Here is a 23,466-nt window from a genome sequence, read left to right as displayed (position 1 = left end):
ACATGTTTCAGTGTTTACATTAGAAGTGTCAAGCTTTGTTTTGATTGTGCGACACAGTTTTTTTTTTGTGATTTTTCCAGACAAAACTAAATAAATCCCGGCAAAATGGGCAAGAGACAGCACCAGAAAGATAAAATGTAAGATTCCCAATGTAAATTTTCCACGAAAAACACATCGAAGTGACTGTATTTTTGTATTTTCTGAAGGTACCTCACGTACACAGAATGGTCCCAATTTTATGGTGGGAAAAAGGAGGATTCCAAGGATGATGAGAATCTTCGATTTAAGAGACTCCCTTTTGATCACTGCAGCCTCTCAATGGTGCCATTTGAGCATCCATATTGCGATAGGAATGGAAATATTTTTGAGCTTCAGGCAATAGTGGACTTTTTGCGGAAGTTCAAGATAAATCCCATTACTGGAGAGCCATTGGAGGCTAAATCCCTAATCAAGCTAAACTTCCAGAAGAACCACGATGACCTGTATCACTGTCCAACTCTCTTTAAGCCCTTCACTAAGAATTCTCACATTGTAGCTGTTGCAACAACTGGGAATGTTTTCTCGTACGAAGCCATCGATCAGCTGAACATCAAGACAAAAAACTGGAAGGATCTCATCGATGACACCCCATTTGCGCGGAAGGATATTATTGTGCTGCAGGATCCGGGAAAATTGGAAAAATTTAATATATCAACCTTCTATCATATCCGGAAAAATCTCCGAGTGGAGACTGAGGAGGAGATTGCTGAGAAGAAAGATCCCAAGGGACGCCTAAAGACCATCTCAATGGAGACCAAGGATATCTTGGAGCAACTGGAGAAGGATTACAAGCCAGCTGAGGAGACGGTAGAGGAGAAGAAGGTTGCAGATAAATTCAATGCTGCTCACTATTCAACAGGAGCCGTCGCAGCCAGCTTCACATCGACCACCATGGAAACAGCCCTGAACCACGAGGCAGCCATTATTGCCGAGGACGAAGTGAGGTACGAGAGGATTAAGAAGAAAGGCTATGTGAGGCTACAGACAAACTTCGGGCCGCTCAATCTGGAGCTCCATTGTGACATTGTGCCCAAAACCTGTGAGAACTTCATCAAACTGGCTGCGCAGGGATACTACGATTCCACTCGATTTCACAGATCCATCAGGAATTTCATGATCCAAGGCGGTGATCCAACGGGATCAGGAACTGGAGGGAAATCGTTCTGGGGGAAGAAGTTTGAAGATGAATTTAAGCCAAATCTCTCTCATACTGGCAGAGGAATTCTCTCAATGGCCAATTCAGGACCCAACACCAACGGATCTCAATTGTAAGTAAAAACTTTCTGGGCATTCTCAAAATCCCTGATTTACTGTGAACTTTTTCTCCTTTTAGCTTCATCACCTTCCGATCCTGCAGACACTTAGACGGGAAGCATACGGTATTTGGGAAATTGGTTGGAGGTCTGGATACTCTCAATGAGCTAGAGAAGATTGAGGTGGACAACAAGGATAGACCAATTGAGGATATTGTCATACAGAAAGCACAAGTATTTGTGGATCCATTCCAAGAAGTTGATGAGCAATTGGCCAAGGATCGTGCTGAAGAGGCTGAGAAACAACAAAGGGAGCAGGATGAGAAGGAGAAGAAAAAACTCCAGGCACAGCCTCTTGTTACCTACAGAGAGGGTGTAGGCAAATATCTCAAAATTCAACCCTTTCGACCCGATGGACCAAGTTCTGAGCCCACAATCCCACCCAAAAAGAAAAAGAACATTTCCTACGAATTTGGCGACTTTAGTTCATGGTAAAAATAAACCTACTTGCACATGTTAATCCTGTTCTCGTTCCTTCCACTGCTTCTTCAGCTCTTGCAGCTTCTTCCTCCGTCGATCTGTCTCCCTGGTCTTCAGCTTCTCGATCTGTTTTTGCTGATTTTCCACCGAAAGTTCCCCATTGAGATGATTATCTAGCTTCCGCGCAAGAATTTCCCTAGCTTCCTTCCTGTTCTGACTCACTGACCGATGAATATGACATTTTACAGTGATTCCCGTGGGTTTGTGTCGCAAAACACAGCAGTTGGAGGTTTTATTGACTGCCTGGCCACCTGGACCACTTCCCCGGACAAAATTCTCATCGAGATCCTCTTCCAGGAGCCGAGGAAAGCGTGAGCGATCGATTGTGGACTTCAGCGCCTTCAGTGTAATTCTTACGTCAATAGAACCTCTCGGGAAGCTCCTCAGGGGCAGGATTCTAATTACTTTACACAATTCTTGCATTCTTCAGTAGAATCTCTCCTCTCTAAAAGAAATACTAAAAATTATTACTCAATTTCCAGGATTTTCTGCATCCCGTATTATTACCTTGAAGTTGAATGAAATATCCTCAGGTGAGGTTAGATTTTTATTCACTCGGAATTCTCGTCTAATTCGCTTTCTAAAGTACTCCTTGTCGGTCAATTTAAGCTGCTCACCGTACCTTAGTAAATCTCTATATAGTTTTATCACCTGACGACCACTGGGAGCACTCATATTAGACAAAAATTACCAAGAAAATCTTCTGGGGAAAACAAAACAATCCCCATCCCCAGTGCGCCCAGCTTTTTTCTTTTGATATTGAAATGTTGGCTGCTTTGATTTTTTAAAATTAAATTCTCATAACGGCTAATACCTCGAGGGGTCAATCATAGAGAAAAATTGATGTAGTCCAGATAAGAAGCACCAGAAGCACGGTCTCTTATCGCATTTCTGTTTCCGGTGCTGTAAATTGCGAATTTATTTCCGCAATTCTTGGATGTTATTTCACTTTTTTTCTAGGTTTCTGAATAAAAAAGGGGTAACTCATTCCCATTTTTAACCGACAAGGGTTTCTGGTTTCTAGAGTTTAGCGATGCAAAAACAGCGTTTCTTAGGTTTCGCGATGTAAAAACTGAGTGCCTCGATGCAATTTTTTGATTTCTCGTGTTTCACGATGAAATTTTAGAATTCTCGGGTTTCGTGATGAAACTCTTGGGTCTCTCTGACTTTATGATGCAAAAATTGGGTTTCACGATGCAAAAACTGGGTGCCTCCATACAAAAATTGAGTATCTCGGCGAAATTCTTGGATTTATCGGGTTTCGCGATGCAAAAACTGGGTGCCTATATACAAAAATTGAGTTTTTCTACGAAATTCTTGGATTTCTCGGGATTCATTATGCAAAAACTGGGTGTCCCCATGCAATTTCAGGATTTCTAGTGCTTCACGATGAATTTTTTGGGGTTCTCGGGTTTTTCGTGGTGATGCAATTCTTGGGTTTCTCGGGGTTCGCGCGGCAATTCTTGGATTTCTTCAGTTTTACGATGCAAAAATTGAAATTCTCGAGTTTCGCGATGGATTTCTCGGGTTTCGTGAAACAAAAACTGGGTGTATCCAGGCAATTTTTGGGTTTCTTGTGTTTCACGATGAAATTTTTGAGATTTTCGTATTTCGTGATGTTCTTGATGCAATTCTGGGTTTTTTTGGACATCGTGATCCAATTCTTTGGATTTCTCCGGTTTTACGATGCAAAAATTGAGTTTCTCGACGAAGTTCTTGGATTTCTCAGGTTTCATGATGCAAAAAACTAGGTGTCTCCCCGTGTCTCCATAAAATTTTTGGTTTCTCGTGCATCACGATGATATTTTTGGGGTTTTTGAATTTTTGGTAATGTCGGTAATGCAATTCTGGGGTTTCTCGGACTTCAGACTGCGATCCAATTTTTAGGTTTCTCCGGGTTTACAATGAAAAAACTTGGGTTTCTCGAATTTTACAAAGCGTTTCTTGGACAATTGATGATTTACTTCTTCCCCTTATACTTAGTCTTTCTTGGAAGCGGTTCCGTAGAAAGTCTAGAAACGTTTTCATCATGGTTTTGAGCTTCTTTAATGTGTTTACGCCGGTTACGGTTTCTAGAAACGTTTTTCAGCCAAAAGATTTGTGCGGTTGTTGTTTCTACAACTTCTACAACGAATTACCTGAGAATTTATACCCTTCCTCAAAATTTCAATCAATTATTTTTTCAATAAAGCCCTTTTATTGATTTATATGAGTTTTCTGATCTTTACATAATCTAGTAATGTATTTTATAATAATTCGTTCAGTGGAGGTTTGTCATATTTTATTTCTAATGCAATGTGAAGAATTTATAAGGAAGAAAAAAGTTATTTTATGGTAAAAATGTGCAGAAAATGCATTTTTGCAGAAAAAGTAGGAAGTTTCTTTTTTTTCAAAAATTTGTTAATAAATATCTCGATAAATATTTTTAAAGTCTAATTTTCTCTATCAATTTTTTTCTGCGAAAGATTATTCGCACTTTATGTGACTAAATTACTAATCAGCTTTTAATTTGAATCTATTATATCTAATTCAATAAATGTTTCTTTTTAATCACAAATTCTCATGATAAGATAAAAATTCATGCAATTTTCTGGAGCTAAAATCCTTCTAAAGGATACAAAATTGAGTCTACATTCTTTTTTTTTTTTGGTAAAATACTAACTCCTAGAGAGCTTGATTATTAATTCGAGATGATAATGGACAGAGAGATTATTGCCAAATATTTGAGATTATTTCGATTGTTTTGCTTATTGCACAAAGCTGAGATTCTGTCTTTGCTTTATCTAGCAATTGCAGCATATTAAGAAACCTGAATGAATTGTAAGTTGAAAAGTTATTTTTCCTAAAAATCTTTAACTACAATGGACAAAATGCTGCTTGAGTTGTGATTAAAAAATGGCAATAATCGCCCAAGAAATTTCCTGTTCCTTTCACTATCACTGACTCAGTGTAATCCTGCCCTTGATCCTTCCGAAAAAGTTAAGAAAAAAAATTAACAAAACAACCGCTTTTCTTAACTGATGCAGTTCTTCTTGGGGCCTCGTCTTTTCTTGAAGCCGCCCATTTGCTTCAACAGTTGCGAATTTTCATCGTCAATATCCGCATGGGGATCCCACAGTCTTAGGCGTCGGGGGATGTAAATTAACCCTGCAAGGGTGATGACTGGAAAAGTAAGAAAATAAAAGCAAAAGTACAATAATGATTAATTGCTATGATAGCAATGGTTTTGATGGAAACAGAGCTGAAAAGATTATAGATAAAGATAATAATGCTAAATATTGATGGTTTTACTGCTTTTCCGCACTCGCTATTGTGTTTTTATCGTAAATTTTTTGCCAACAAATGCTTTTGCTTTTATTGTTTAGTCAAAATTATATCGAAACTTTTCCTCAGAAAGTTGGAAAAAGATTTTTCTGTTATCTTATGGAATATTTTTTTGACCGAGAATTAAATCTTACAAAACTTGCTATTTCATCCAAAAATTGAATTTTAAAAATAATCGCTTGAAAATCTTCAAAAAATCAAGAAAAAGGTAAGAAAAGCTTAAACTAAGAAGAAATATTTTTATGGTATTATCAGAGATACGTGGCATTCTAGTAGAAAAAAATATTCTTTGACTTTAGTGATCAAACATTAGTGAACCTCAGAGAAAAAATAATACTTATAATAAGGTTCCTTAAATAGTTAGGTGAGGAATTTTCATAAGCATAATTTATAATGTATATAGGAGCAATAAATTCCGTTATACACAAAACATGTTCTGCTACTTTTCACTTTACTTTCCAAGATAGTCTCCTTCTCAAGACTCTATCTAGGGTGCTAAGTTGTCAGTCCGGGAAACTTCCACACGAAGTGATTAGGGCTCGATTCCCAGTAGCAGTAGGACTTTTCAATGCTCTCTGGCCTACAACTTCCGAGTAATATTCTACCTTCCTCTTTTCTGATCTTCCCCGACTGTGTAAATGTAAAAAAAAGACGTCCGGTCTTAATTCAGACTAGTCTGCAGAATCCGACCGCAATAATTGATATTTCGCATCTAAAATGTTTGAATTTATAAATCGTCGCTTATGTGCTGGATACATTTACATACGACTAAAGTCCAGAGACAACTAAACTTGTTCATAGCCAAGTCAGTTCCTAACACACTGCAAACGAGGCTTACCATTTGCTGTAACTCACAAAGCAGAACTTTTGTGGGTTTTTGTGCAGATATTTCTACTGAAATGCACTAATACTCATTTGAAAATGAAACTATACTAGTAAATTTACTTCAGAATTCACGTATAACAACAAGAATTATTCACTAGAATCGCCTAAGTTGGCTTAAGTCGCGACATAGCTTCCACCTCACAAATTATTGTAATTAACAATAATTATTACACGTGAACTGAGATATAAAATTACAAATAAGTTTTATTTTAAATAAACTAAACGTGTAACATTGCAATAAAAATATCTGCATAAAAAGCCACGTTTTGTGAGTGCCAGTAAATATTAAGCCTCGTTTGTAGTGTGTCAGGAACTGACTTGGCTATGAACGAGCTTAGTTGTCTCTGGTTTTCAGTTATGAATGTAGGGCATTAGATCAGCAATTGTTGTAACTTACTCATCATTTACATCAGCAATTCTTGTATAGCCTGTGTATGACACAATTTCTCCAACGCTCGATGTAAAGTCAATTGTAGTTGGCTTTGGATTTTGTTTTTCTTCGTCGGCGTCGTTTCAAAAGAATTTAATTAGCTTTCTTTTGGTGAAATTCTTGTTAAAAATATTGATTTTTGACTGAATAATTACAAGAAGATGGAGAGCAAGCAAAGACTAAAAGTTGACAATAATCTCAAAAAATCAAATGCCGGTTATGCTAAAATAGCGAAATTGACCGGGAACTGTTCCGCTCCACTACTGTCCGAAAGATTATAATTCGGTTCAAGGAATTCAAGACTGTTGCTAAGAAACCAGGAGGAAGTGACCAAAATCCTGGGATTCAGGATAAGGGCATGGAAAAAAAGCTTGAGATGTTGGAAAAAAGATGGGAATACATTGTAGCTTGATCCATAAAATCAAGAGGAGTAATGGTTTCAGAGCCTACAAAGCTAAGGCTACTCTCCATTGGACCGACAAACACCGTCAAAAAAGTCACCGTTTTTAAAGGATTCCAAGGATATGAGAATTTTGACGACAAATTTCAGGAAGAAGAGTCTCGAAAACTTGCAGCATTTCGAGAGGAAGTGGAAGAAAGCCATTCATTACCGTGGAGGAGGGTTTGTCAATTGCTTAATGAAGGGAATTAAGAAGAAGGTATGAGAATTCGGTGAGAAGCCATTGGTCTAAAAAAACCAAAATTCCAATAAAATTATCTTTCCGAAAATATTTTTGTTTTTTTATATGCTGTGGATAATTTTTGAGAGCCATTATTCAATTGAGAAATTTCAGCGTGCACACGCTAAAATATCTCTACTACAAGTATAGATGATATATGGTATGATATATATATGATATATGATAAATGGTATAGATGATAAAGAAGTTACAATTGTTAATGCAAGCTACGAAATATTAACCTAATTCAAAATTTGTAGCCTGAATTTAATATAAAAATTGGTTTAATGTTCATTAAGTGTTGTTAAGGATAATATTAGTAAAAAGGGACAAATAAAAAAATAACTTTATTTTGGAACTACGATTCAACGTTTAGTGTCGATATGTGCCTCAGGGTAAATTAGGCTAATTCAAAAGCTGCTTCAAATGGAAATTTTTCGCTACTCCAAATGGAAACGTCACTGTTTTCATGATAGTAGTACTGAATTACAATATTTATATATTTTCTATAACCACAGTTTCATTATATAGTTAATTTTGCTCCAAATAAAGCGAAAATCCATTCATATTCACAAATTTTAATTGGTAATTTCTCAGAAAAATTAAAAGTGTACCTTTTCATCATCGATTTTTCGTCGATCGACCATGTTTTCCAATGAAAAACACAATAAAGTGATTGTTGTTTATGTCATATTTCTGGCTAATTTTAGTTAAATTAAGTGCTAATCTTTATTGCTAATGGTACGTGAAGTTTTCAAATGAAATAATTACCTATTTCGTGAACAAAAAGGGTTTTTCTGAAATGTCTGCAAATGCTTCAATAGGAAACACCGGAAATATGATGTTTTGGAAAGATTTTCTTATTGTTTTAGATGGGAAAGGAGAAAAGACCAGGAATAAGAACAAATCCTGCACCAGGAGCAACTCAACAAGGTTTTTGAAGCCTTTCGTCGCGGTTTCATTTACACTGTTTGTCTCCAATTAGAAACTTTCCCTTGTCTCCATTTGGATTAATTTGTCTCCAATAGAAGCATTTTGCACTTGTGTATTTTTCTTGTATTTAAGAGGTTCTCAAATTATATCTAAAGAATTTTCACTAAACAGTAACATTCTAAAAGAGTCAAGGAACAAATTTATGTAATTCTCTTCAGAAAAAAATTGAACTTAAAGTGTTGAATCTTCTGTCAAAGTTAAAGCGTGTGGAAATGGTTTTGAATTTGGACATTTACCCTACCTTATTTTGATAATAAAAATTTAAAAAATAGAGGAAACATATCTTTTATCTAATCTAGAATATTAATCAACTCTGATGCTGTAAACTTACAATTTAAAATGCAGGGAAATGTAACGTAGAAACTGAAAGTGCTAGAGCGATAATACAAGGCCTCCGTAAAGTACAGCACCATGGTCAAAGCCAATCCACAGCCCCCCATGCTCACGATCCTGAAAGAGAATCCAATTACCATATCGGAAAATTGCTCAACTCCTCCACTTCCGGAGCACGAAAACTCACGGTTTGTAGTGAATGTAGAGGGTGCAGTGAACTAAAGCTATTGCCTTAAGAATGCAATACATTCCCAGGATGCGGGACACGGTGAAATCACCTGAAAAGGAGGGAGATGGTGAATCTCCGGGAATGTCACCGGGTGCTCTGGGACAGGAACCTTCAAGGAATTGTGCCTCCATGTGGTCCCCAAGGAAGCTCCGTCTCTCGATGTAGCATCGTATCGCTGTGCCAAAGTCCATAAAGGCTATAAATGCTATCCAGCCTGGGTTCCGGAAGAGCGTATGTGGGTGGAGTAATTGTGCAATTAAGTTAAAAATATTGATCCGGGGAGGTACATGCATTAGAAATTATTCACCTCGAAAAGCATAGAGGACTTTTCTCTCCATGGCAGTTTGACTGGGCATAGTTATTGGCTTTCCCGTAAATATGCCAATGAAAAGGGGGTCAACCTGACGAATAATTAATTTAATTTCCCTCTGATTTTTCCTCTTTGCACCAAAACTTTTCAAAACTACACCGCAGGAATTTATGGCATTTTCGCACACTTCCCACCCAATTATGCACAATTTTCTCTGACCTGCAAATCAAGCAAAAGGGGAATGCAGTGAAAATTGCCACAAGAATAGCCTGGGCAGAATATTTGTGTCATTTTCCTCCTTTTTTTATCAACACGCTTGATCCATAAATAAAATTAATGTCGCCTGCAGAATTCTCCGGCTTTTGAGAAGAAAATTGTTTTATATACTGCATTTTTGCACAAAATATCACTTACTTGATTGTTATGGATATGCTGGGATGATTACCACATTTCTTATCACTCACTTATCACAGATTTTTAGAAGAAAATTGCTTTTTCTCCTAAGATCATTTTTGTTTTTCTTCAGACAAAACAAACTTTCCCAACAGCGCAAGTCATGTGATTTCTGCAGAATTTTCGTATGACTTTTCTTACAAGGAAAAACTGTTGAGTTGAGAGTACTTTTCTTAAAATTTCTCATTGTTTTTTTTATAAAAGTGTTTTACTTTATTTTTCTAAGTTCCTAATCGCCCTTAAAGACTTTTCTTAAGAAAGAAATCAGTAATTGAATTAAAAAATGGTGATAAATAAAGTAGGGCAACCGTTTTTGTTTGAAAACAGTATTTAATATTTCAAAGTTGGCAGCACTGAAATAACGTCGTCAAAAAAGCCGGGAAATCGCTAGTTCTACTTTGTTAAGACGCTTTTATATGGGAGTTTTTCTGGTTTTCCAGAGATATTTTTGACTTTTTTAGTGAACTATATTCGAGATGTACTGTTGCCTGTGTAAATCGTCCGAGCAGGACGATGTCCTGTATGGAGAATTTCTGCGAAAGGGCAAAGTTTCTGTGCACTATTATTGTTTGGTGAGTGACTATACTTCGGATTTGTGGCTTTTTCAGCTAATTTATCAACTTTTTAGCTACTCACCACGGTGATGGAGCAAAATGGAAAAGACGAAGAGGGCATACGTGGGTTTTTGTTGCCGGATATTCTCGAATGTGCCCAGAAGAATGCAAACAAGGTGAGTCTGAGAATGAGGTTAGAAACATTTCGGCTACTAGGAGCCTTCTTTTGACTGTTTCCCCCAATGTAGAAATGCACGTACTGCCGGCAAACTGGAGCCAATATAGCCTGCTGCAACATGAAATGCTTCAGATTCTTCCATACTGTGTGTGGAGCGAAGAATAATGCTCGGTACACCTTCCACGACACTTTTCAGTCTTTCTGCCATCGTCATATTGATTTGCCGGTTGATGCCCAACCTCATGATCCCCAAGAGGCTTGTACGATTTGCTGCAACGACATGGGGCAGTATCATCCAATCAATTCTATCCGGACTCCTTGCTGTTCGTCTGGATGGTTCCACAGAATTTGCCTGGGGCAATGTGCTCTGTCAGCTGGTTATTTCTTTCGGTGTCCTCTGTGCAATGACGAGGAAACCTTCAGGAATTTTCTCATCAACCGCAATGTCTTCATTCCAGACAGGTAGCTAATTTAATGGAAAGCAATCCAAGCAACTGAGAATTTAATTTAAATTATTTTGTCATTTTCAGAGACGCCTCTTGGGAATTAGCTCCACAGGCCTTCTCGGAGCTCGAACGCACGATATCTTGCAGTGCTGATGTCTGCTCTTGTCCCAGAGGACGTACGATGGATTCAGGTCATTGGAAGATGAGAATATGCAGTGTTTGTGGTTCATGTGGTATCCACATGAATTGCAATAAAATATTCCTTCGTCGAAAATTCACTTGCAAAGATTGCGAGCAAATGCTATCAGAGATCAACAAGCAGAAGATTGGAGAGCCTTCCAGTGGCTACGAAGAGCCTTCAGTTATTGTCATTCAGGACTCTCAAAGTGATGTTTCAGAGAGTCGTGATAGGCATGAGATAATTGAGATTTCTGATTCTCCGTTGCATGATATTACTCAGAGGCGGGTTCTACGGTCCAGGACAAAATCATTTTGTCTAGAGCGGGCTATGGCTGCAGTTCAGGATGATTTTAATAAGGCAGAAGAGATTGAATTGAAACCTGAAAATAATAATTGTCCGAAGAGAACTCTTAGACAACGAACTAAGAGTGTTCTTACTCCAGGCTCATCCACTAGCACAGCTACTCTGAATTCTATTTGTAGCGATAGCCAGATCCCAGAGACATCCTTTGTCTCTGAGGCAGGTAACAGTGAGAGCTCCCGTAAGAAGTACACCAGTGAAAGTGACGCATATGCCGAAATTCCAAAATTGACCCTCAGGAAACGCTCCCGATCCTTGTACGTCAAGACACCAAGCGATATCGATGATGACATTCCTCCAAAATTGGTGATCTCAGACAAGAAGGATTCTAAGGAGGAGAAAACACCTCCGCCGAAGCGTAAGAAATCAGGGAAATTTAAGGACGCGATGATGAGGGATATTTTCGCGGAACCACGTCGTCGATCTCGAAGAATCGCGGATCAGGATGAGCTTTTTGTTTCAAAAAAGAGACCAGAAATTGTTCCCATGGCTCCTTACATATCATTTCTCAACAACCGCAACCGACCAATTCGGAAGGCAGCGATTGATAGTCGCCTGACCACGATCAAAATGACGAAATACTTCAACAGTGACAACTGATTCCCATATGAAATATACAGCATCCTGGATATTAATACAAATTTGAACATAATTTAGGACTTTGTTGAACAAAAGGACTTTCGCCTAATTCTAAATTCGAAAATTATCTACAAAAAATACATGTAAGTCATATTCTTTTACAATTAAATTTGCTTGAAAATGATCCAAAACCGATTGACTTTGAATTGACAAAAGCGATTTAAAATTACATCTATTCTAGAATTTTTTAAAATTTTACATGCAAATAGCGAAAATAAGCAATTCAACTCTTTTTTTGATAAAAAAGAGAAAGAATTAAAAAAAATAAAATTAATACGTTTAAAGTGCTGAATGATTTGCTTGAAATTCGAAAAAATATAATTTAATATTTTAAAGCGATTTACAATTTAATATTGCATGAAAACTTGAAAATATATATTTAGATGATGGGGGTGGTGTTCTTTAATAAAATGGTTGCATCATTTATGAATCGATATATAAATCATTAAAAAGATCGTACAAAATATTTAGTTTAAAACTAATAGAATTGATTTTCGAACAAAAAATACTTAGGGGGAAGTGGGGCACTTTTGAAAGTGGGGCACCTTTGAAATTGGAATTTTTCTCCTGTGTTTAAATAGAACTGAGCCATATCATGATGTAATTCAGTTTCTCAATCTGTGCAGCTAAATAATATCACGATAAGGCTCAATTTTATTTAAAAATAGGTGAAAAATCCCAATTTGAAAGGTACCCCACTTTTAAAGGTGCCCCACTTCCCCCTAACAGATCATAAATCAGTTCATTACTGGTTCATAGCCGATTTGAATCGATTTATAAAACACTTGAAAAATTGCCCAAAAGGAATAATATAATTGAATTTCGGATAAAAATTACTTATCGGTAATGAACCGGTTCATAACCGATATGTATAATCGATTGGAATCGGTTTAGGCTTGACAATAATTCCAAGACCTTTCCATCCACTTCAAATATGATACCATTCCGTCGAGAAATATGCTCTCTAGAGCTTTTTTAAGCTTTGACTTTGAAAAACTTCTGTTAGAAATGACTCAACGATATTTTCGTATATGGATGAAATGTCTGCCTGGGTAGGGGTGACTGGGGCAAAAAGTAACAAATCGAAAATTTTAAAATTTTAATAGCGGCTTAATTTTTTTTCATAGATAGCCGCCATAAGTCTTCTTCAATGTCGTTAGCTTGTTAAAATTTGAACAAGGAATTTAGAAAATAAAAAATATCGAAATTTTTAGCCCTATTTTTGAAATATTTTCCGTGCAGAAGATATCAATTATTAGTTACCGTCGTTGCGGGTGACTTTGCACTCGGGGGGTGACTTTGCACTCTGCTGTTCGTGAGAGTTTGAACAATTCTAGCACTTATTGATAGTCTTCGCCAATCCGGTCTACCATGTCAAAGTATAGAGGGATATGTTAAGTACCAAGTAAGGTACAATGATCCTCAAAAGGATTCTTGTAGTTTCAGTAATAGTCGATGAAATCCTAGCATAGGTATTTTGTCAAAAAACGACTCCGCGAAAAAGTTATCTGAAGATGCAATTCCAAAATCGATTTCAGAGAAGTAAATTGCCCAAATCTATTCTAAATTTATCTGGCTAGAATAATCCACTTCGATTTTGTTCATTATTTTTAGTAAATTCCTTTTTTTCACTATAGTCTTCCTAAGAACGCATGATTTATGTTATAAAATTGCATATAATGGGCTTTCTTAAGCTTTATTATAGAAGTATTTGGCTAAAAATTATCCAATTTTTTTTATAACTTAAGATAAAATGACCGAGATCTACAAGATAGTGTGGTCGCCATCTTGATTTGACGATTCTGTCCGCCATTTTGAATAACTGTCAAAACAAAAAACTTATCCGATTGAGCTGAAATTTTAGTATGTTCTGGCTGATGTCAAGACCTTTTCAGAACATATATAAAATCCGACCTATGTCAAGCGATTGTCTGGATACTGGGGCTCTAACAAGGGAGGTTCTCGGACTCGATATCGAGTTCATTCATGAAACTTTGCATATTACCTAATTTGGGCATGCCAAATTCAATGGTGATAGTAAAAAACTTCGATAGGCATCGATACCCCCGCTACAGGGGGTGGGGTTGGGGTTCAAAATTCATATTTTTGGCTCTAGCAGCCAGAGGGTTGGAAATAGCGACTTGGGGTCTTCGGGTGACCCCCCCATAACTTGACCTTGGGAATCTAAATATGACCTTCATTTTCCCCCCACCCCTCCCCTTCTCTTAAAAAACGTGTTTTTTGGGATATTTCGAAAACTACTCATCCGATAGTTTTCATTGTCGGATATGTTTTAGATGTCGTCCAGATGGATATTTCGTCCATACATACCAATGACCTTGAAATATTCCTTCATGTCATTTTTCAAGGTCAAATGTATGACGCTTAAAATATTCATTTTTTTCAATCAATTTTATCAAAGTATGATTTCTTAATAACACTAATTTATTGAATAATGAATATAAACCTCTTTAAGCCACTTTAATGCCATTGATACGTTTTTGACATTTATATATACTTCAATTTTTAAAATATCATTTTAAAACAACTTTATGTCAACCAAATTCTAATATTGGGCATTGACTGTTTTCCTGAAGTAAGACATTAAGGTAATGAAATTTTCATGAAATTTGTGAAATTTATGAAATTTTATGAAAGTTATGAAAATTTACTGGATTATGTTTTAACGATTGTTGATCAATAATTTTAATTTTATAACAAGGATTATAATATGTAAATGAAATGAAATCTCACATATTAGAAGAAAAACAACATCTATTACGACAATTATGTATTCAATTTCAAGCATATAAAGACCTACATGCAATAATGAACAAAAAATGTTATTTTATGGCAGGCTTTACTTACAAAAAAAAAATTTTAAAGTCACACAAGACATCTTTAAAAAAAACTACGCAGATCAATCATAAAACGGTAAAAAGTATATTTAGAACATGTACAGTTCAAGTATAAAACGATTAACCCTGTGCTACAAATAGCTGAAATATAAACTGGTTAAAGAAAATGCTAAAAATACGCACAGCTCAATCATAAAACGGTAACTGTGCTTAAAATCACGCACATCAACATCATAATACGGTAAATGTGCTTAAAATCATGCACATCTCAATCATAAAACGGTAAATGCACTTAAAATCACGCACAGATCAATCATAAAACGGTCAAGATTGCGCTTAAAATCACGCAAAGTTCAATCATAAAACAGTAAATGAGCATAAGATCACGCACATCTTGATTATAAAACGGTAAATGCACTTAAAATCACACATAGTTCTTTCATAAAACGGTAAATGCGCTTAAAATCACGCACAGCTCGATCATAAAACGGTAAATTCGCTTAAAATCACGCACAGCTCAATCATAAAAAGGTAAATGCGCTTAAAATCACGCACAGGACATCATAAAACTGTAAATTAGCATAAGATCACGTACATCTTGATTATAAAACGGCAAATGTGCTTAAAATAACGCACAGTTCTATCATAAAACGACAATTGCGCTTAAAATCACGCACAGCTTAATAATAAAAAGGTAAATGCGCTTAAAATCACGCACAGTTTAATCATAAAACGGTCAACATTGCGCTTAAAATCACGCACAGTTCAATCATAAAACGGTAAATGAGAATAAGATCACGCACATCTTGATTATAAAACAGTAAATGCACTTAAAATCACGCATAGTTCTATCATAAAACGGCAAATGCGCTTAAAATGACGCACAGTTGAATCATAAAACGGTTAAAATTGCGCTTTAAATCACGCACAGCTCGATCACAAAATGGTAAATGCGCTTAAAATCACGCACAGCTGAATCATAAAACGGTTTAGATCGCGCTTAAAATCACGCACAGCTGAATCATAAAACGGGTAAGATTGCGCTTAAAGTCACGCACAGCTCGATCACAAAACGGTAAATGCGCTTAAAATCACGCACAGCTGAATCATAAAACGGTTAGGATTGCGCTTAAAATCACGCACAGCTAGATCATAAAACAGTAAATGCGCTTAAAATCACGCACAGCTGAATCATAAAACGGTTAAGATTGCGCTTAAAATCACGCACAGCTCGATCACAAAACGGTAAATGCGCTTGAAATCACGCACAGCTGAATCATAAAACGGATAAGATTGCGCTTAAAATCACGCACAGCTGAATCATAAAACAATAAATGCGCTTAAAATCACGCACAGTTGAAGCATAAAACGGTTTAGATTGCGTTTGAAATCACGCAGAGCTTAATCATAAATCCGTAAATGCGCTTAAAATCACACACAGTTGAATCATAAAACGGTTGAGATTGCGCTTAAAATCACGCACAGCTCGATCACAAAACGGTAAATGCGCTTGAAATCACGCACGGCTGAATCATAAAACGGATAAGATTGCGCCTAAAATCACGCACAGCTGAATCATAAAACAATAAATGCGCTTGAAATCACGCACAGCTGAATCATAAAACGGTCAACATTGCGCCTAAAATCACGCACAGCTGAATCATAAAATAATAAATGCGCTTAAAATCACGCACAGTTGAAGCATAACACGGTTTAGATTGCGTTTAAAATCACGCACAGCTTAATCATAAAACGGTTAAGATTGCGCTTAAAATCACGCACAGCTGAATCATAAAACAATAAATGCGCTTAAAATCACGCACAGTTGAAGCATAAAACGGTTTAGATTGCGTTTGAAATCACGCAGAGCTTAATCATAAAACCGTAAATGCGCTTGAAATCACGCACAGCTGAATCATAAAACGGTTAAGATTGCGCTTAAAATCACGCACAGCTGAATCATAAAACGAAAAATGCGCTTAAAATCACGCACAGTTGCAGCATAAAAGGTGTAGATTGCGTTTAAAATCACGCAGAGCTTAATCATAAAACCGTAAGTGCGCTTAAAATCACGCACAGCTGAATCATAAAACGGTTAGGATTGCGCTTAAAATCACGCACAGCTCAATCATAAAACGGTTAAGATTGCGCTTAAAATCACGCACAGCTGAATCATAAAACGGTTTAGATTGCGTTTGAAATCACGCAGAGCTTAATCATAAATCCGTAAATGCGCTTAAAATCACACACAGTTGAATCATAAAACGGTTAAGATTGCGCTTATAATCACGCACAGCTCGATCACAAAACGGTAAATGCGCTTGAAATCACGCACAGCTGAATCATAAAACGGTTAAGATTGCGCTTAAAATCACGCACAGCTGAATCATAAAACGATAAATGCGCTTAAAATCACGCACAGTTGAAGCATAAAACGGTTTAGATTGCGTTTAAAATCACGCAGAGCTTAATCATAAAACCGTAAGTGCGCTTAAAATCACGCACAGTTGAATCATAAAACGGTTAAGATTGCGCTTAAAATCACGCACAGCTCGATCACAAAACGGTAAATGCGCTTGAAATCACGCACAGCTGAATCATAAAACGGTTAAGATTGCGCTTAAAATCACGCATAGCTGTATCATAAAACCGTAAGTGCGCTTAAAATCACGCACAGTTGAATCATAAAACGGTTAAGATTGCGCTTAAAATCACGCACAGCTCGATCACAAAACGGTAAATGCGCTTGAAATCACGCACAGCTGAATCATAAAACGGTTAAGATTGCGCTTAAAATCACGCACAGCTCGATCACAAAACTGTAAATGCGCTTGAAATCACGCACAGCTGAATCATAAAACGGTTAAGATTGCGCTTAAAATCACGCATAGCTGTATCATAAAACCGTAAGTGCGCTTAAAATCACGCACAGTTGAATCATAAAACGGTTTAGATTGCGTTTAAAATCACGCAGAGCTTAATCATTAATCCGTAAATGCGCTTAAAATCACGCACAGCTGAATTATAAAACGGATAAGATTGCGCTTAAAATCACGCACAGTTGTATCATAAAACGGTTAAAATTGCGCTTAAAATCACGCACAGCTCGATCACAAAACGGTAAATGCGCTTGAAATCACGCACAGCTGAATCATAAAACGGTTAAGATTGCGCTTAAAATCACGCATAGCTGTATCCTAAAACCGTAAGTGCGCTTAAAATCACGCACAGTTGAATCATAAAACGGTTAAGATTGCGCTTAAAATCACGCACAGCTCGATCACAAAACTGTAAATGCGCTTGAAATCACGCACAGCTGAATCATAAAACGGTTAAGATTGCGCTTAAAATCACGCATAGCTGTATCATAAGACGATAAATGCGCTTAAAATCACGCACAGTTGAATCATAACACGGTTTAGATTGCGTTTAAAATCACGCAGAGCTTAATCATTAATCCGTAAATGCGCTTAAAATCACGCACAGCTGAATCATAAAACGGTTAAGATTGCGCTTAAAATCACGCACAGCAGAATCATAAAACGGTTAAGATTGCGCTTAAAATCATGCACAGCTCGATCACAAAACGGTAAATGCGCTTAAAATCACGCACAGCTGAATCATAAAACGGTTAAGATTGCGCTTAAAATCACTCTAATGGATTTCGACCGTTTATTGTATCAATATAGTGAACGGCGGGATTTCGGTCTAATTTATGCTCTGCAATTTTACTTTATTGTTGCCGACGTTTCGATCCTGGATGGGATCTTCTTCAGGGCATCAAAGTATCAAGGAGAACAATTGGCAAGTTCACATGAAACACTGCTTCCCGCTGGTTCTTCAACTGGTTTTCAACTGGTGATGGGTGAGAGAGCTTCAAAGGTACAAGATCAGGAAGTAGTGTTTCAAGTGAAATTGACAATTGCTCTCCTTGATACTTTGATGCCCTGAAGAAGATCCCATCCAGGATCGAAACGTCGGCAACAATAAAGTAAAATTGAAGAGCATAAATTAGACCGAAATCCCGCCTTTGACTATATCGCTTAAAATCACGCACAGCTCGATCACAAAACGGTAAATACGCTTAAAATCACGCACAGCTGAATTATAAAACGGATAAGATTGGGCTTAAAATCACGCACAGTTCAATCATAAAACGGTAAATACGGTCAAAGTCACGCACAGATCAATCACAAAACGGTCAACAGTACGCTTAAAATCACGCACAGATCAATATCAAAACGGTAAATACGCTAAAAAACAAACACAAGTCGATCATAAAAGATCAAGTTCGCTTAAAATCACGCACAGTTTAATCATAAAACGCTTAGGATTTCGCATAACAAATCGCATAATTTTAAGCGCATTCACCGTTTTATTATCGAACTGTGCGTGATTTCAAGCGCATTCACCGTTTTATGATTTTACTGTGCGTGACTTTAAGCGCATTTACCGTTTCATAATAGAACTGTGCGTGATTTTAAGCGCAATCTTAACCGTTTCATGATACAGCTGTGCGTGATTTTAAGCGCATTTATCGTTTTATGATCGACCTGTACATAATTTTAAGCGCATTTGCCGTATTATGACCAACCTGTGCGTGATTTTATGCACATTTACGGTTTTATGATCGAACTGTGCGTGAGTTTAAGCGCTATGTTAACCATTTTATGGTTCAGCTGTGCGTGATTTTAAGCGCATTTACCGTTTTGTGATCGAGCTGTGCGTGATTTTAAGCGCATTTACCGTTTTATGATCCAGCTGTGCGTAATTTTAAGAGCATTTACGGTTTTATGATCTAGCTGTGCGTGATTTTGAGCGCATTTGTCGTTTTATGATTCAGCTTTGCGTGATTTTAAGCGCATTTATCGTTTTGTGATCGAGCTGTGCGTGATTTTAAGCGCAATCTTAACCGTTTTATGATCCAGCTGTGCGTAATTTTAAGCGCATTTACGGTTTTATGATCTAGCTGTGTGTGATCTTGAGCATATTTGTCGTTTTATGATTCAGCTTTGCGTGATTTTAAGCGCATTTATCGTTTTGTCATCGAGCTGTGCGTGATTTTAAGCGCAATATTAACCGTTTTATGATTCAACTGTGCGTGATTTTAAGCGCATTTACCGTTTTGTGATCGAGCTGTGCGTGATTTTAAGCGCAATCTAAACCGTTTTATGATTCAGCTGTGCGTGATTTTAAGCGCATTTATCGTTTTATGATCGACCTGTGCGTGATTTTAAGCGCATTTGCCGTTTTATGATTCAACCTGTGCGTGATGCGTTTACGGTTTTATGATCGAACTGTGCGTGATTTTAAGCGCAATCAAACCATTTTATGGTTCATGCTGTGTGATTTTAAGCGCATTTACCGTTTTGTGATCGAGCTGTGCGTGATTTTAAGCGCATTTACCGTTTTATGATCCAGCTGTGCGTAATGAGCATTTACGGTTTTATGATCTAGCTGTGCGTGATTTTGAGCGCATTTGTCGTTTTATGATTCAGCTGTGCGTGATTTTAAGCGCATTTACCGTTTTGTGATCGAGCTGTGCGTGATTTTAAGCGCATTTACCGTTTTATGATCCAGCTGTGCGTAATTTTAAGAGCATTTACGGTTTTATGATCTAGCTGTGCGTGATTTTGAGCGCATTTGTCGTTTTATGATTCAGCTGTGCGTGATTTTAAGCGCATTTACCGTTTTGTGATCGAGCTGTGCGTGATTTTAAGCGCAATCTTAACCGTTTTATGATCCAGCTGTGCGTAATTTTAAGCGCATTTACGGTTTTATGATCTAGCTGTGTGTGATTTTGAGCATATTTGTCGTTTTATGATTCAGCTTTGCGTGATTTTAAGCGGATTTACCGTTTTATGATCGAGCTGTGCGTGATTTTAAGCGCAATCTTAACCGTTTTATGATTCAGCCGTGCGTGATTTTAAGCGCATTTATCGTTTTGTGATCGAGCTGTGCGTGATTTTAAGCGCAATCTCAACCGTTTTATGATTCATCTGTGCGTGATTTTAAGCGCATTTACAGTTTTGTGATCGAGCTGTGCGTGATTTTAAGCGCAATCTTAACCGTTTTATGATTCAACTGTGAATAATTTTAAGCGCATTTGCCGTTTTATGATAGAACTATGCGTGATTTTAAGTGCATTTACCGTTTTATAATCAAGATGTGCGTGATTTTATGCTCATTTACCGTTTTATGATTGAACTGTGCGTGATTTTAAGCGCAGTGTTGACCGTTTTATGATTGAACTGTGCGTGATCTTATGCTCATTTACCGTTTTATGACTGAACTGTGCGTGATTTTAAGCGCATTTACCGTTTTATGATAGAACTATGTGTGATTTTAAGTGCATTTACCGTTTTATAATCAAGATGTGCGTGATCTCATGCTCATTTACCGTTTTATGATTGAACTGTTTGTGATTTTAAGCGCAATGTTGACCGTTTTATGATTCAACTGTGCGTGATTTTAAGCGCATTTACCGTTTTGTGATCGAGCTGTGCGTGATTTTAAGCGCAATCTAAACCGTTTTATGATTCAGCTGTGCGTGATTTTAAGCGCATTTACCGTTTTGTGATCGAGCTGTGCGTGATTTTAAGCGCAATCTTAACCGTTTTATGATTCAACTGTGCATAATTTTAAACGCATTTGCCGTTTTATGATAGAACTATGCGTGATTTTAAGTGCATTTACCGTTTTATAATCAAGATGTGCGGGATCTTATGCTCATTTACTGTTTTATAATTGAACTGTGCGTGATTTTAAGCGCAATTGTCGTTTTATGATAGAACTGTGCGTTATTTTAATCACATTTACCGTTTTATAATCAAGATGTGCGTGATATTATGCTCATTTACCGTTTCATGATTGAACTGTGCGTGATTTTAAGCGCATTTACCGTTTTATGATAGAACTATGTGTGATTTTAAGCGCAATCTTAACCGTTTTATGATTCAACTGTGCGTCATTTTAAGCGCATTTGCCGTTTTATGAAAGAACTATGCGTGATTTTAAGTGCATTTACTGTTTTATAATCAAGATGTGCGTGATCTTATGCTCATTTACCATTTTATGATTGAACTGTGCGTGATTTTAAGCGCAATGTTGACCGTTTTATGATTAAACTGTGCGTGATTTTAAGCGCATTTACCTTTTTATTATTAAGCTGTGCGTGATTTTAAGCGCAATTGTCGTTTTATGATAGAACTGTGCGTTATTTTAAGCACATTTACCGTTTTATAATCAAGATGTACGTGATCTTATGCTAATTTACAGTTTTATGATTGAACTGTGCGTGATTTTAAGCGCATTTACCTTTTTATGATTGTGCTGTGCGTGATTTTAAGCGCATTTACCGTTTTATGATAGAACTATGTGTGATTTTAAGTGCATTTACCGTTTTATAATCAAGATGTGCGTGATCTCATGCTCATTTACCGTTTTATGATTGAACTGTGCGTGATTTTAAGCGCAATGTTGACCGTTTTATGATAGAACTGTGCGTTATTTTAAGCACATTTACCGTTTTATAATCAAGATGTGCGTGATCTTATGCTCATTTTCCGTTTTATGATTGAACTGTGCGTGATTTTAAGCGCATATACCGTTTTATGATCGAGCTGTGCGTGATTTTAAGCGCAATCTTATTCGTTTTATGATTCAGCTGTGCGTGATTTTGAGCTCATTTATCGTTTTATGATTAAGCTGTGCGTGATTTTAGGCGCAATCTTAACCGTTTTATGATTGATCTGTGCGTGATATTGAGCGCAATCTTAGCCGTTTTATGATTCAGCTGTGCGTGATTTTAAGCTCATTTACCGTTTAATGATAGAACTGTGCGTGATTTTAAGCACATTTACCGTTTTATAATCAAGATGTGCGTGATCTTATGCTCATTTACTGTTTTATGATTGAACTTTGCGTGATTTTAAGCGCAATCTTGACCGTTTTATGATTGATCTGTGCGTGATTTGAAGTGCATTTACCGTTTTATGATTGAGATGTGCATGATTTTAAGCACATTTACCGTATTATGATGTTGATGTGCGTGATTTTAAACACAGTTACCGTTTTATGATTGAGCTGTGCGTATTTTTAGCATTTTCTTTAACCAGTTTATATTTCAGCTATTTGTAGCACAGGGTTAATCGTTTTATACTTGAACTGTACATGTTCTAAATATACTTTTTACCGTTTTATGATTGATCTGCGTAGTTTTTTTTAAAGATGTCTTGTGTGACTTTAAAATATTTTTTTTGTAAGTAAAGCCTGCCATAAAATAACATTTTTTGTTCATTATTGCATGTAGGTCTTTATATACTTGAAATTGAATACATAATTGTCGTAATAGATGTTGTTTTTCTTCTAATATGTGAGATTTCATTTCATTTACATATTATAATCCTTATTATAAAATTAAAATTATTGATCAACAATCGTTAAAACATAATCCAGTAAATTTTCATAACTTTCATAAAATTTCATAAATTTCACAAATTTCATGAAAATTTCATTACCTTAATGTCTTACTTCAGGAAAACAGTCAATGCCCAATATTAGAATTTGGTTGACATAAAGTTTTTTTAAAATGATATTTTAAAAATTGAAGTATATATAAATGTCAAAAACGTATCAATGGCATTAAAGTGGCTTAAAGAGGTTTATATTCATTATTCAATAAATTAGTGTTATTAAGAAATCATACTTTGATAAAATTGATTGAAAAAAATGAATATTTTAAGCGTCATACATTTGACCTTGAAAAATGACATGAAGGAA

The 23,466-nt window shown here is 36.5% G+C and overlaps 4 protein-coding genes across 6 annotated transcripts; 2 read left to right on the top strand and 2 right to left on the bottom strand.

The window, feature by feature from the left end:
• Nucleotides 1–5: 5 nt before the first annotated feature.
• On the top strand, nucleotides 6–1,812 carry LOC129805032 (RING-type E3 ubiquitin-protein ligase PPIL2). Its single transcript, XM_055852844.1, has 3 exons — nucleotides 6–137; nucleotides 207–1,307; nucleotides 1,373–1,812. The coding sequence occupies exons 1-3, from the start codon at nucleotides 106–108 to the stop codon at nucleotides 1,785–1,787; spliced, it is 1,548 nt and encodes a 515-aa protein (XP_055708819.1). The 5' UTR covers nucleotides 6–105; the 3' UTR covers nucleotides 1,788–1,812.
• Nucleotides 1,753–2,405, bottom strand: LOC129805579 (mitochondrial translation release factor in rescue). The gene is made up of 2 exons (XM_055853592.1): nucleotides 2,340–2,405; nucleotides 1,753–2,277 (listed from the first exon to the last, which is right to left on the bottom strand). The coding sequence occupies exon 2, from the start codon at nucleotides 2,253–2,255 to the stop codon at nucleotides 1,809–1,811; it is 447 nt and encodes a 148-aa protein (XP_055709567.1). The 5' UTR covers nucleotides 2,256–2,277; nucleotides 2,340–2,405; the 3' UTR covers nucleotides 1,753–1,808.
• Nucleotides 2,406–4,009: 1,604 nt separating this feature from the next.
• LOC129805518 (uncharacterized) lies at nucleotides 4,010–9,594 on the bottom strand. 3 transcript variants are annotated; one of them, XM_055853502.1, is made up of 6 exons: nucleotides 9,431–9,594; nucleotides 9,014–9,375; nucleotides 8,816–8,920; nucleotides 8,665–8,755; nucleotides 8,476–8,594; nucleotides 4,010–4,994 (listed from the first exon to the last, which is right to left on the bottom strand). In XM_055853502.1, the coding sequence occupies exons 2-6, from the start codon at nucleotides 9,060–9,062 to the stop codon at nucleotides 4,846–4,848; spliced, it is 513 nt and encodes a 170-aa protein (XP_055709477.1). In that variant the 5' UTR covers nucleotides 9,063–9,375; nucleotides 9,431–9,594; the 3' UTR covers nucleotides 4,010–4,845. The 3 variants fall into 3 exon arrangements, with proteins under 3 accessions (XP_055709477.1, XP_055709468.1, XP_055709461.1); XM_055853493.1 differs by having other exon boundaries at nucleotides 9,014–9,235; XM_055853486.1 differs by having other exon boundaries at nucleotides 8,665–8,920; nucleotides 9,014–9,235.
• Nucleotides 9,595–9,783: 189 nt separating this feature from the next.
• On the top strand, nucleotides 9,784–11,958 carry LOC129804963 (G2/M phase-specific E3 ubiquitin-protein ligase-like). Its single transcript, XM_055852758.1, has 4 exons — nucleotides 9,784–10,041; nucleotides 10,098–10,199; nucleotides 10,272–10,663; nucleotides 10,732–11,958. The coding sequence occupies exons 1-4, from the start codon at nucleotides 9,946–9,948 to the stop codon at nucleotides 11,786–11,788; spliced, it is 1,647 nt and encodes a 548-aa protein (XP_055708733.1). The 5' UTR covers nucleotides 9,784–9,945; the 3' UTR covers nucleotides 11,789–11,958.
• The last annotated feature ends 11,508 nt before the right edge of the window (nucleotides 11,959–23,466 follow it).

The sequence above is a fragment of the Phlebotomus papatasi genome, chromosome 1, assembly GCF_024763615.1.
Source record: "Phlebotomus papatasi isolate M1 chromosome 1, Ppap_2.1, whole genome shotgun sequence".
Lineage (NCBI taxonomy): Eukaryota > Metazoa > Arthropoda > Insecta > Diptera > Psychodidae > Phlebotomus > Phlebotomus papatasi.
The sequence above is the reverse complement of the archived record's forward strand: the minus strand, read 5'-3'. Positions and strand labels throughout refer to the sequence as shown.

Coding starts and splice junctions, on each gene's coding strand:
- LOC129805032 (XM_055852844.1), top strand. CDS start 106: ATGGGCAAGAGACAGCACCAGAAAGATAAAAT. Junction 138..206: donor CAGCACCAGAAAGATAAAAT/GTAAGATTCCCA, acceptor TATTTTCTGAAG/GTACCTCACGTACACAGAAT. Junction 1,308..1,372: donor AACACCAACGGATCTCAATT/GTAAGTAAAAAC, acceptor TTCTCCTTTTAG/CTTCATCACCTTCCGATCCT.
- LOC129805579 (XM_055853592.1), bottom strand. CDS start 2,255: ATGCAAGAATTGTGTAAAGTAATTAGAATCCTGCCCCTGAGGAGCTTC.
- LOC129805518 (XM_055853486.1), bottom strand. CDS start 9,062: ATGCCCAGTCAAACTGCCATGGAGAGAAAAGTCCTCTATGCTTTTCGA. Junction 8,595..8,664: donor CTCTACATTCACTACAAACC/GTGAGTTTTCGT, acceptor ATTCTCTTTCAG/GATCGTGAGCATGGGGGGCT. Junction 4,995..8,475: donor ATTTCCCTGCATTTTAAATT/GTAAGTTTACAG, acceptor TTACTTTTCCAG/TCATCACCCTTGCAGGGTTA.
- LOC129804963 (XM_055852758.1), top strand. CDS start 9,946: ATGTACTGTTGCCTGTGTAAATCGTCCGAGCAGGACGATGTCCTGTAT. Junction 10,042..10,097: donor CTGTGCACTATTATTGTTTG/GTGAGTGACTAT, acceptor TCAACTTTTTAG/CTACTCACCACGGTGATGGA. Junction 10,664..10,731: donor AATGTCTTCATTCCAGACAG/GTAGCTAATTTA, acceptor TGTCATTTTCAG/AGACGCCTCTTGGGAATTAG.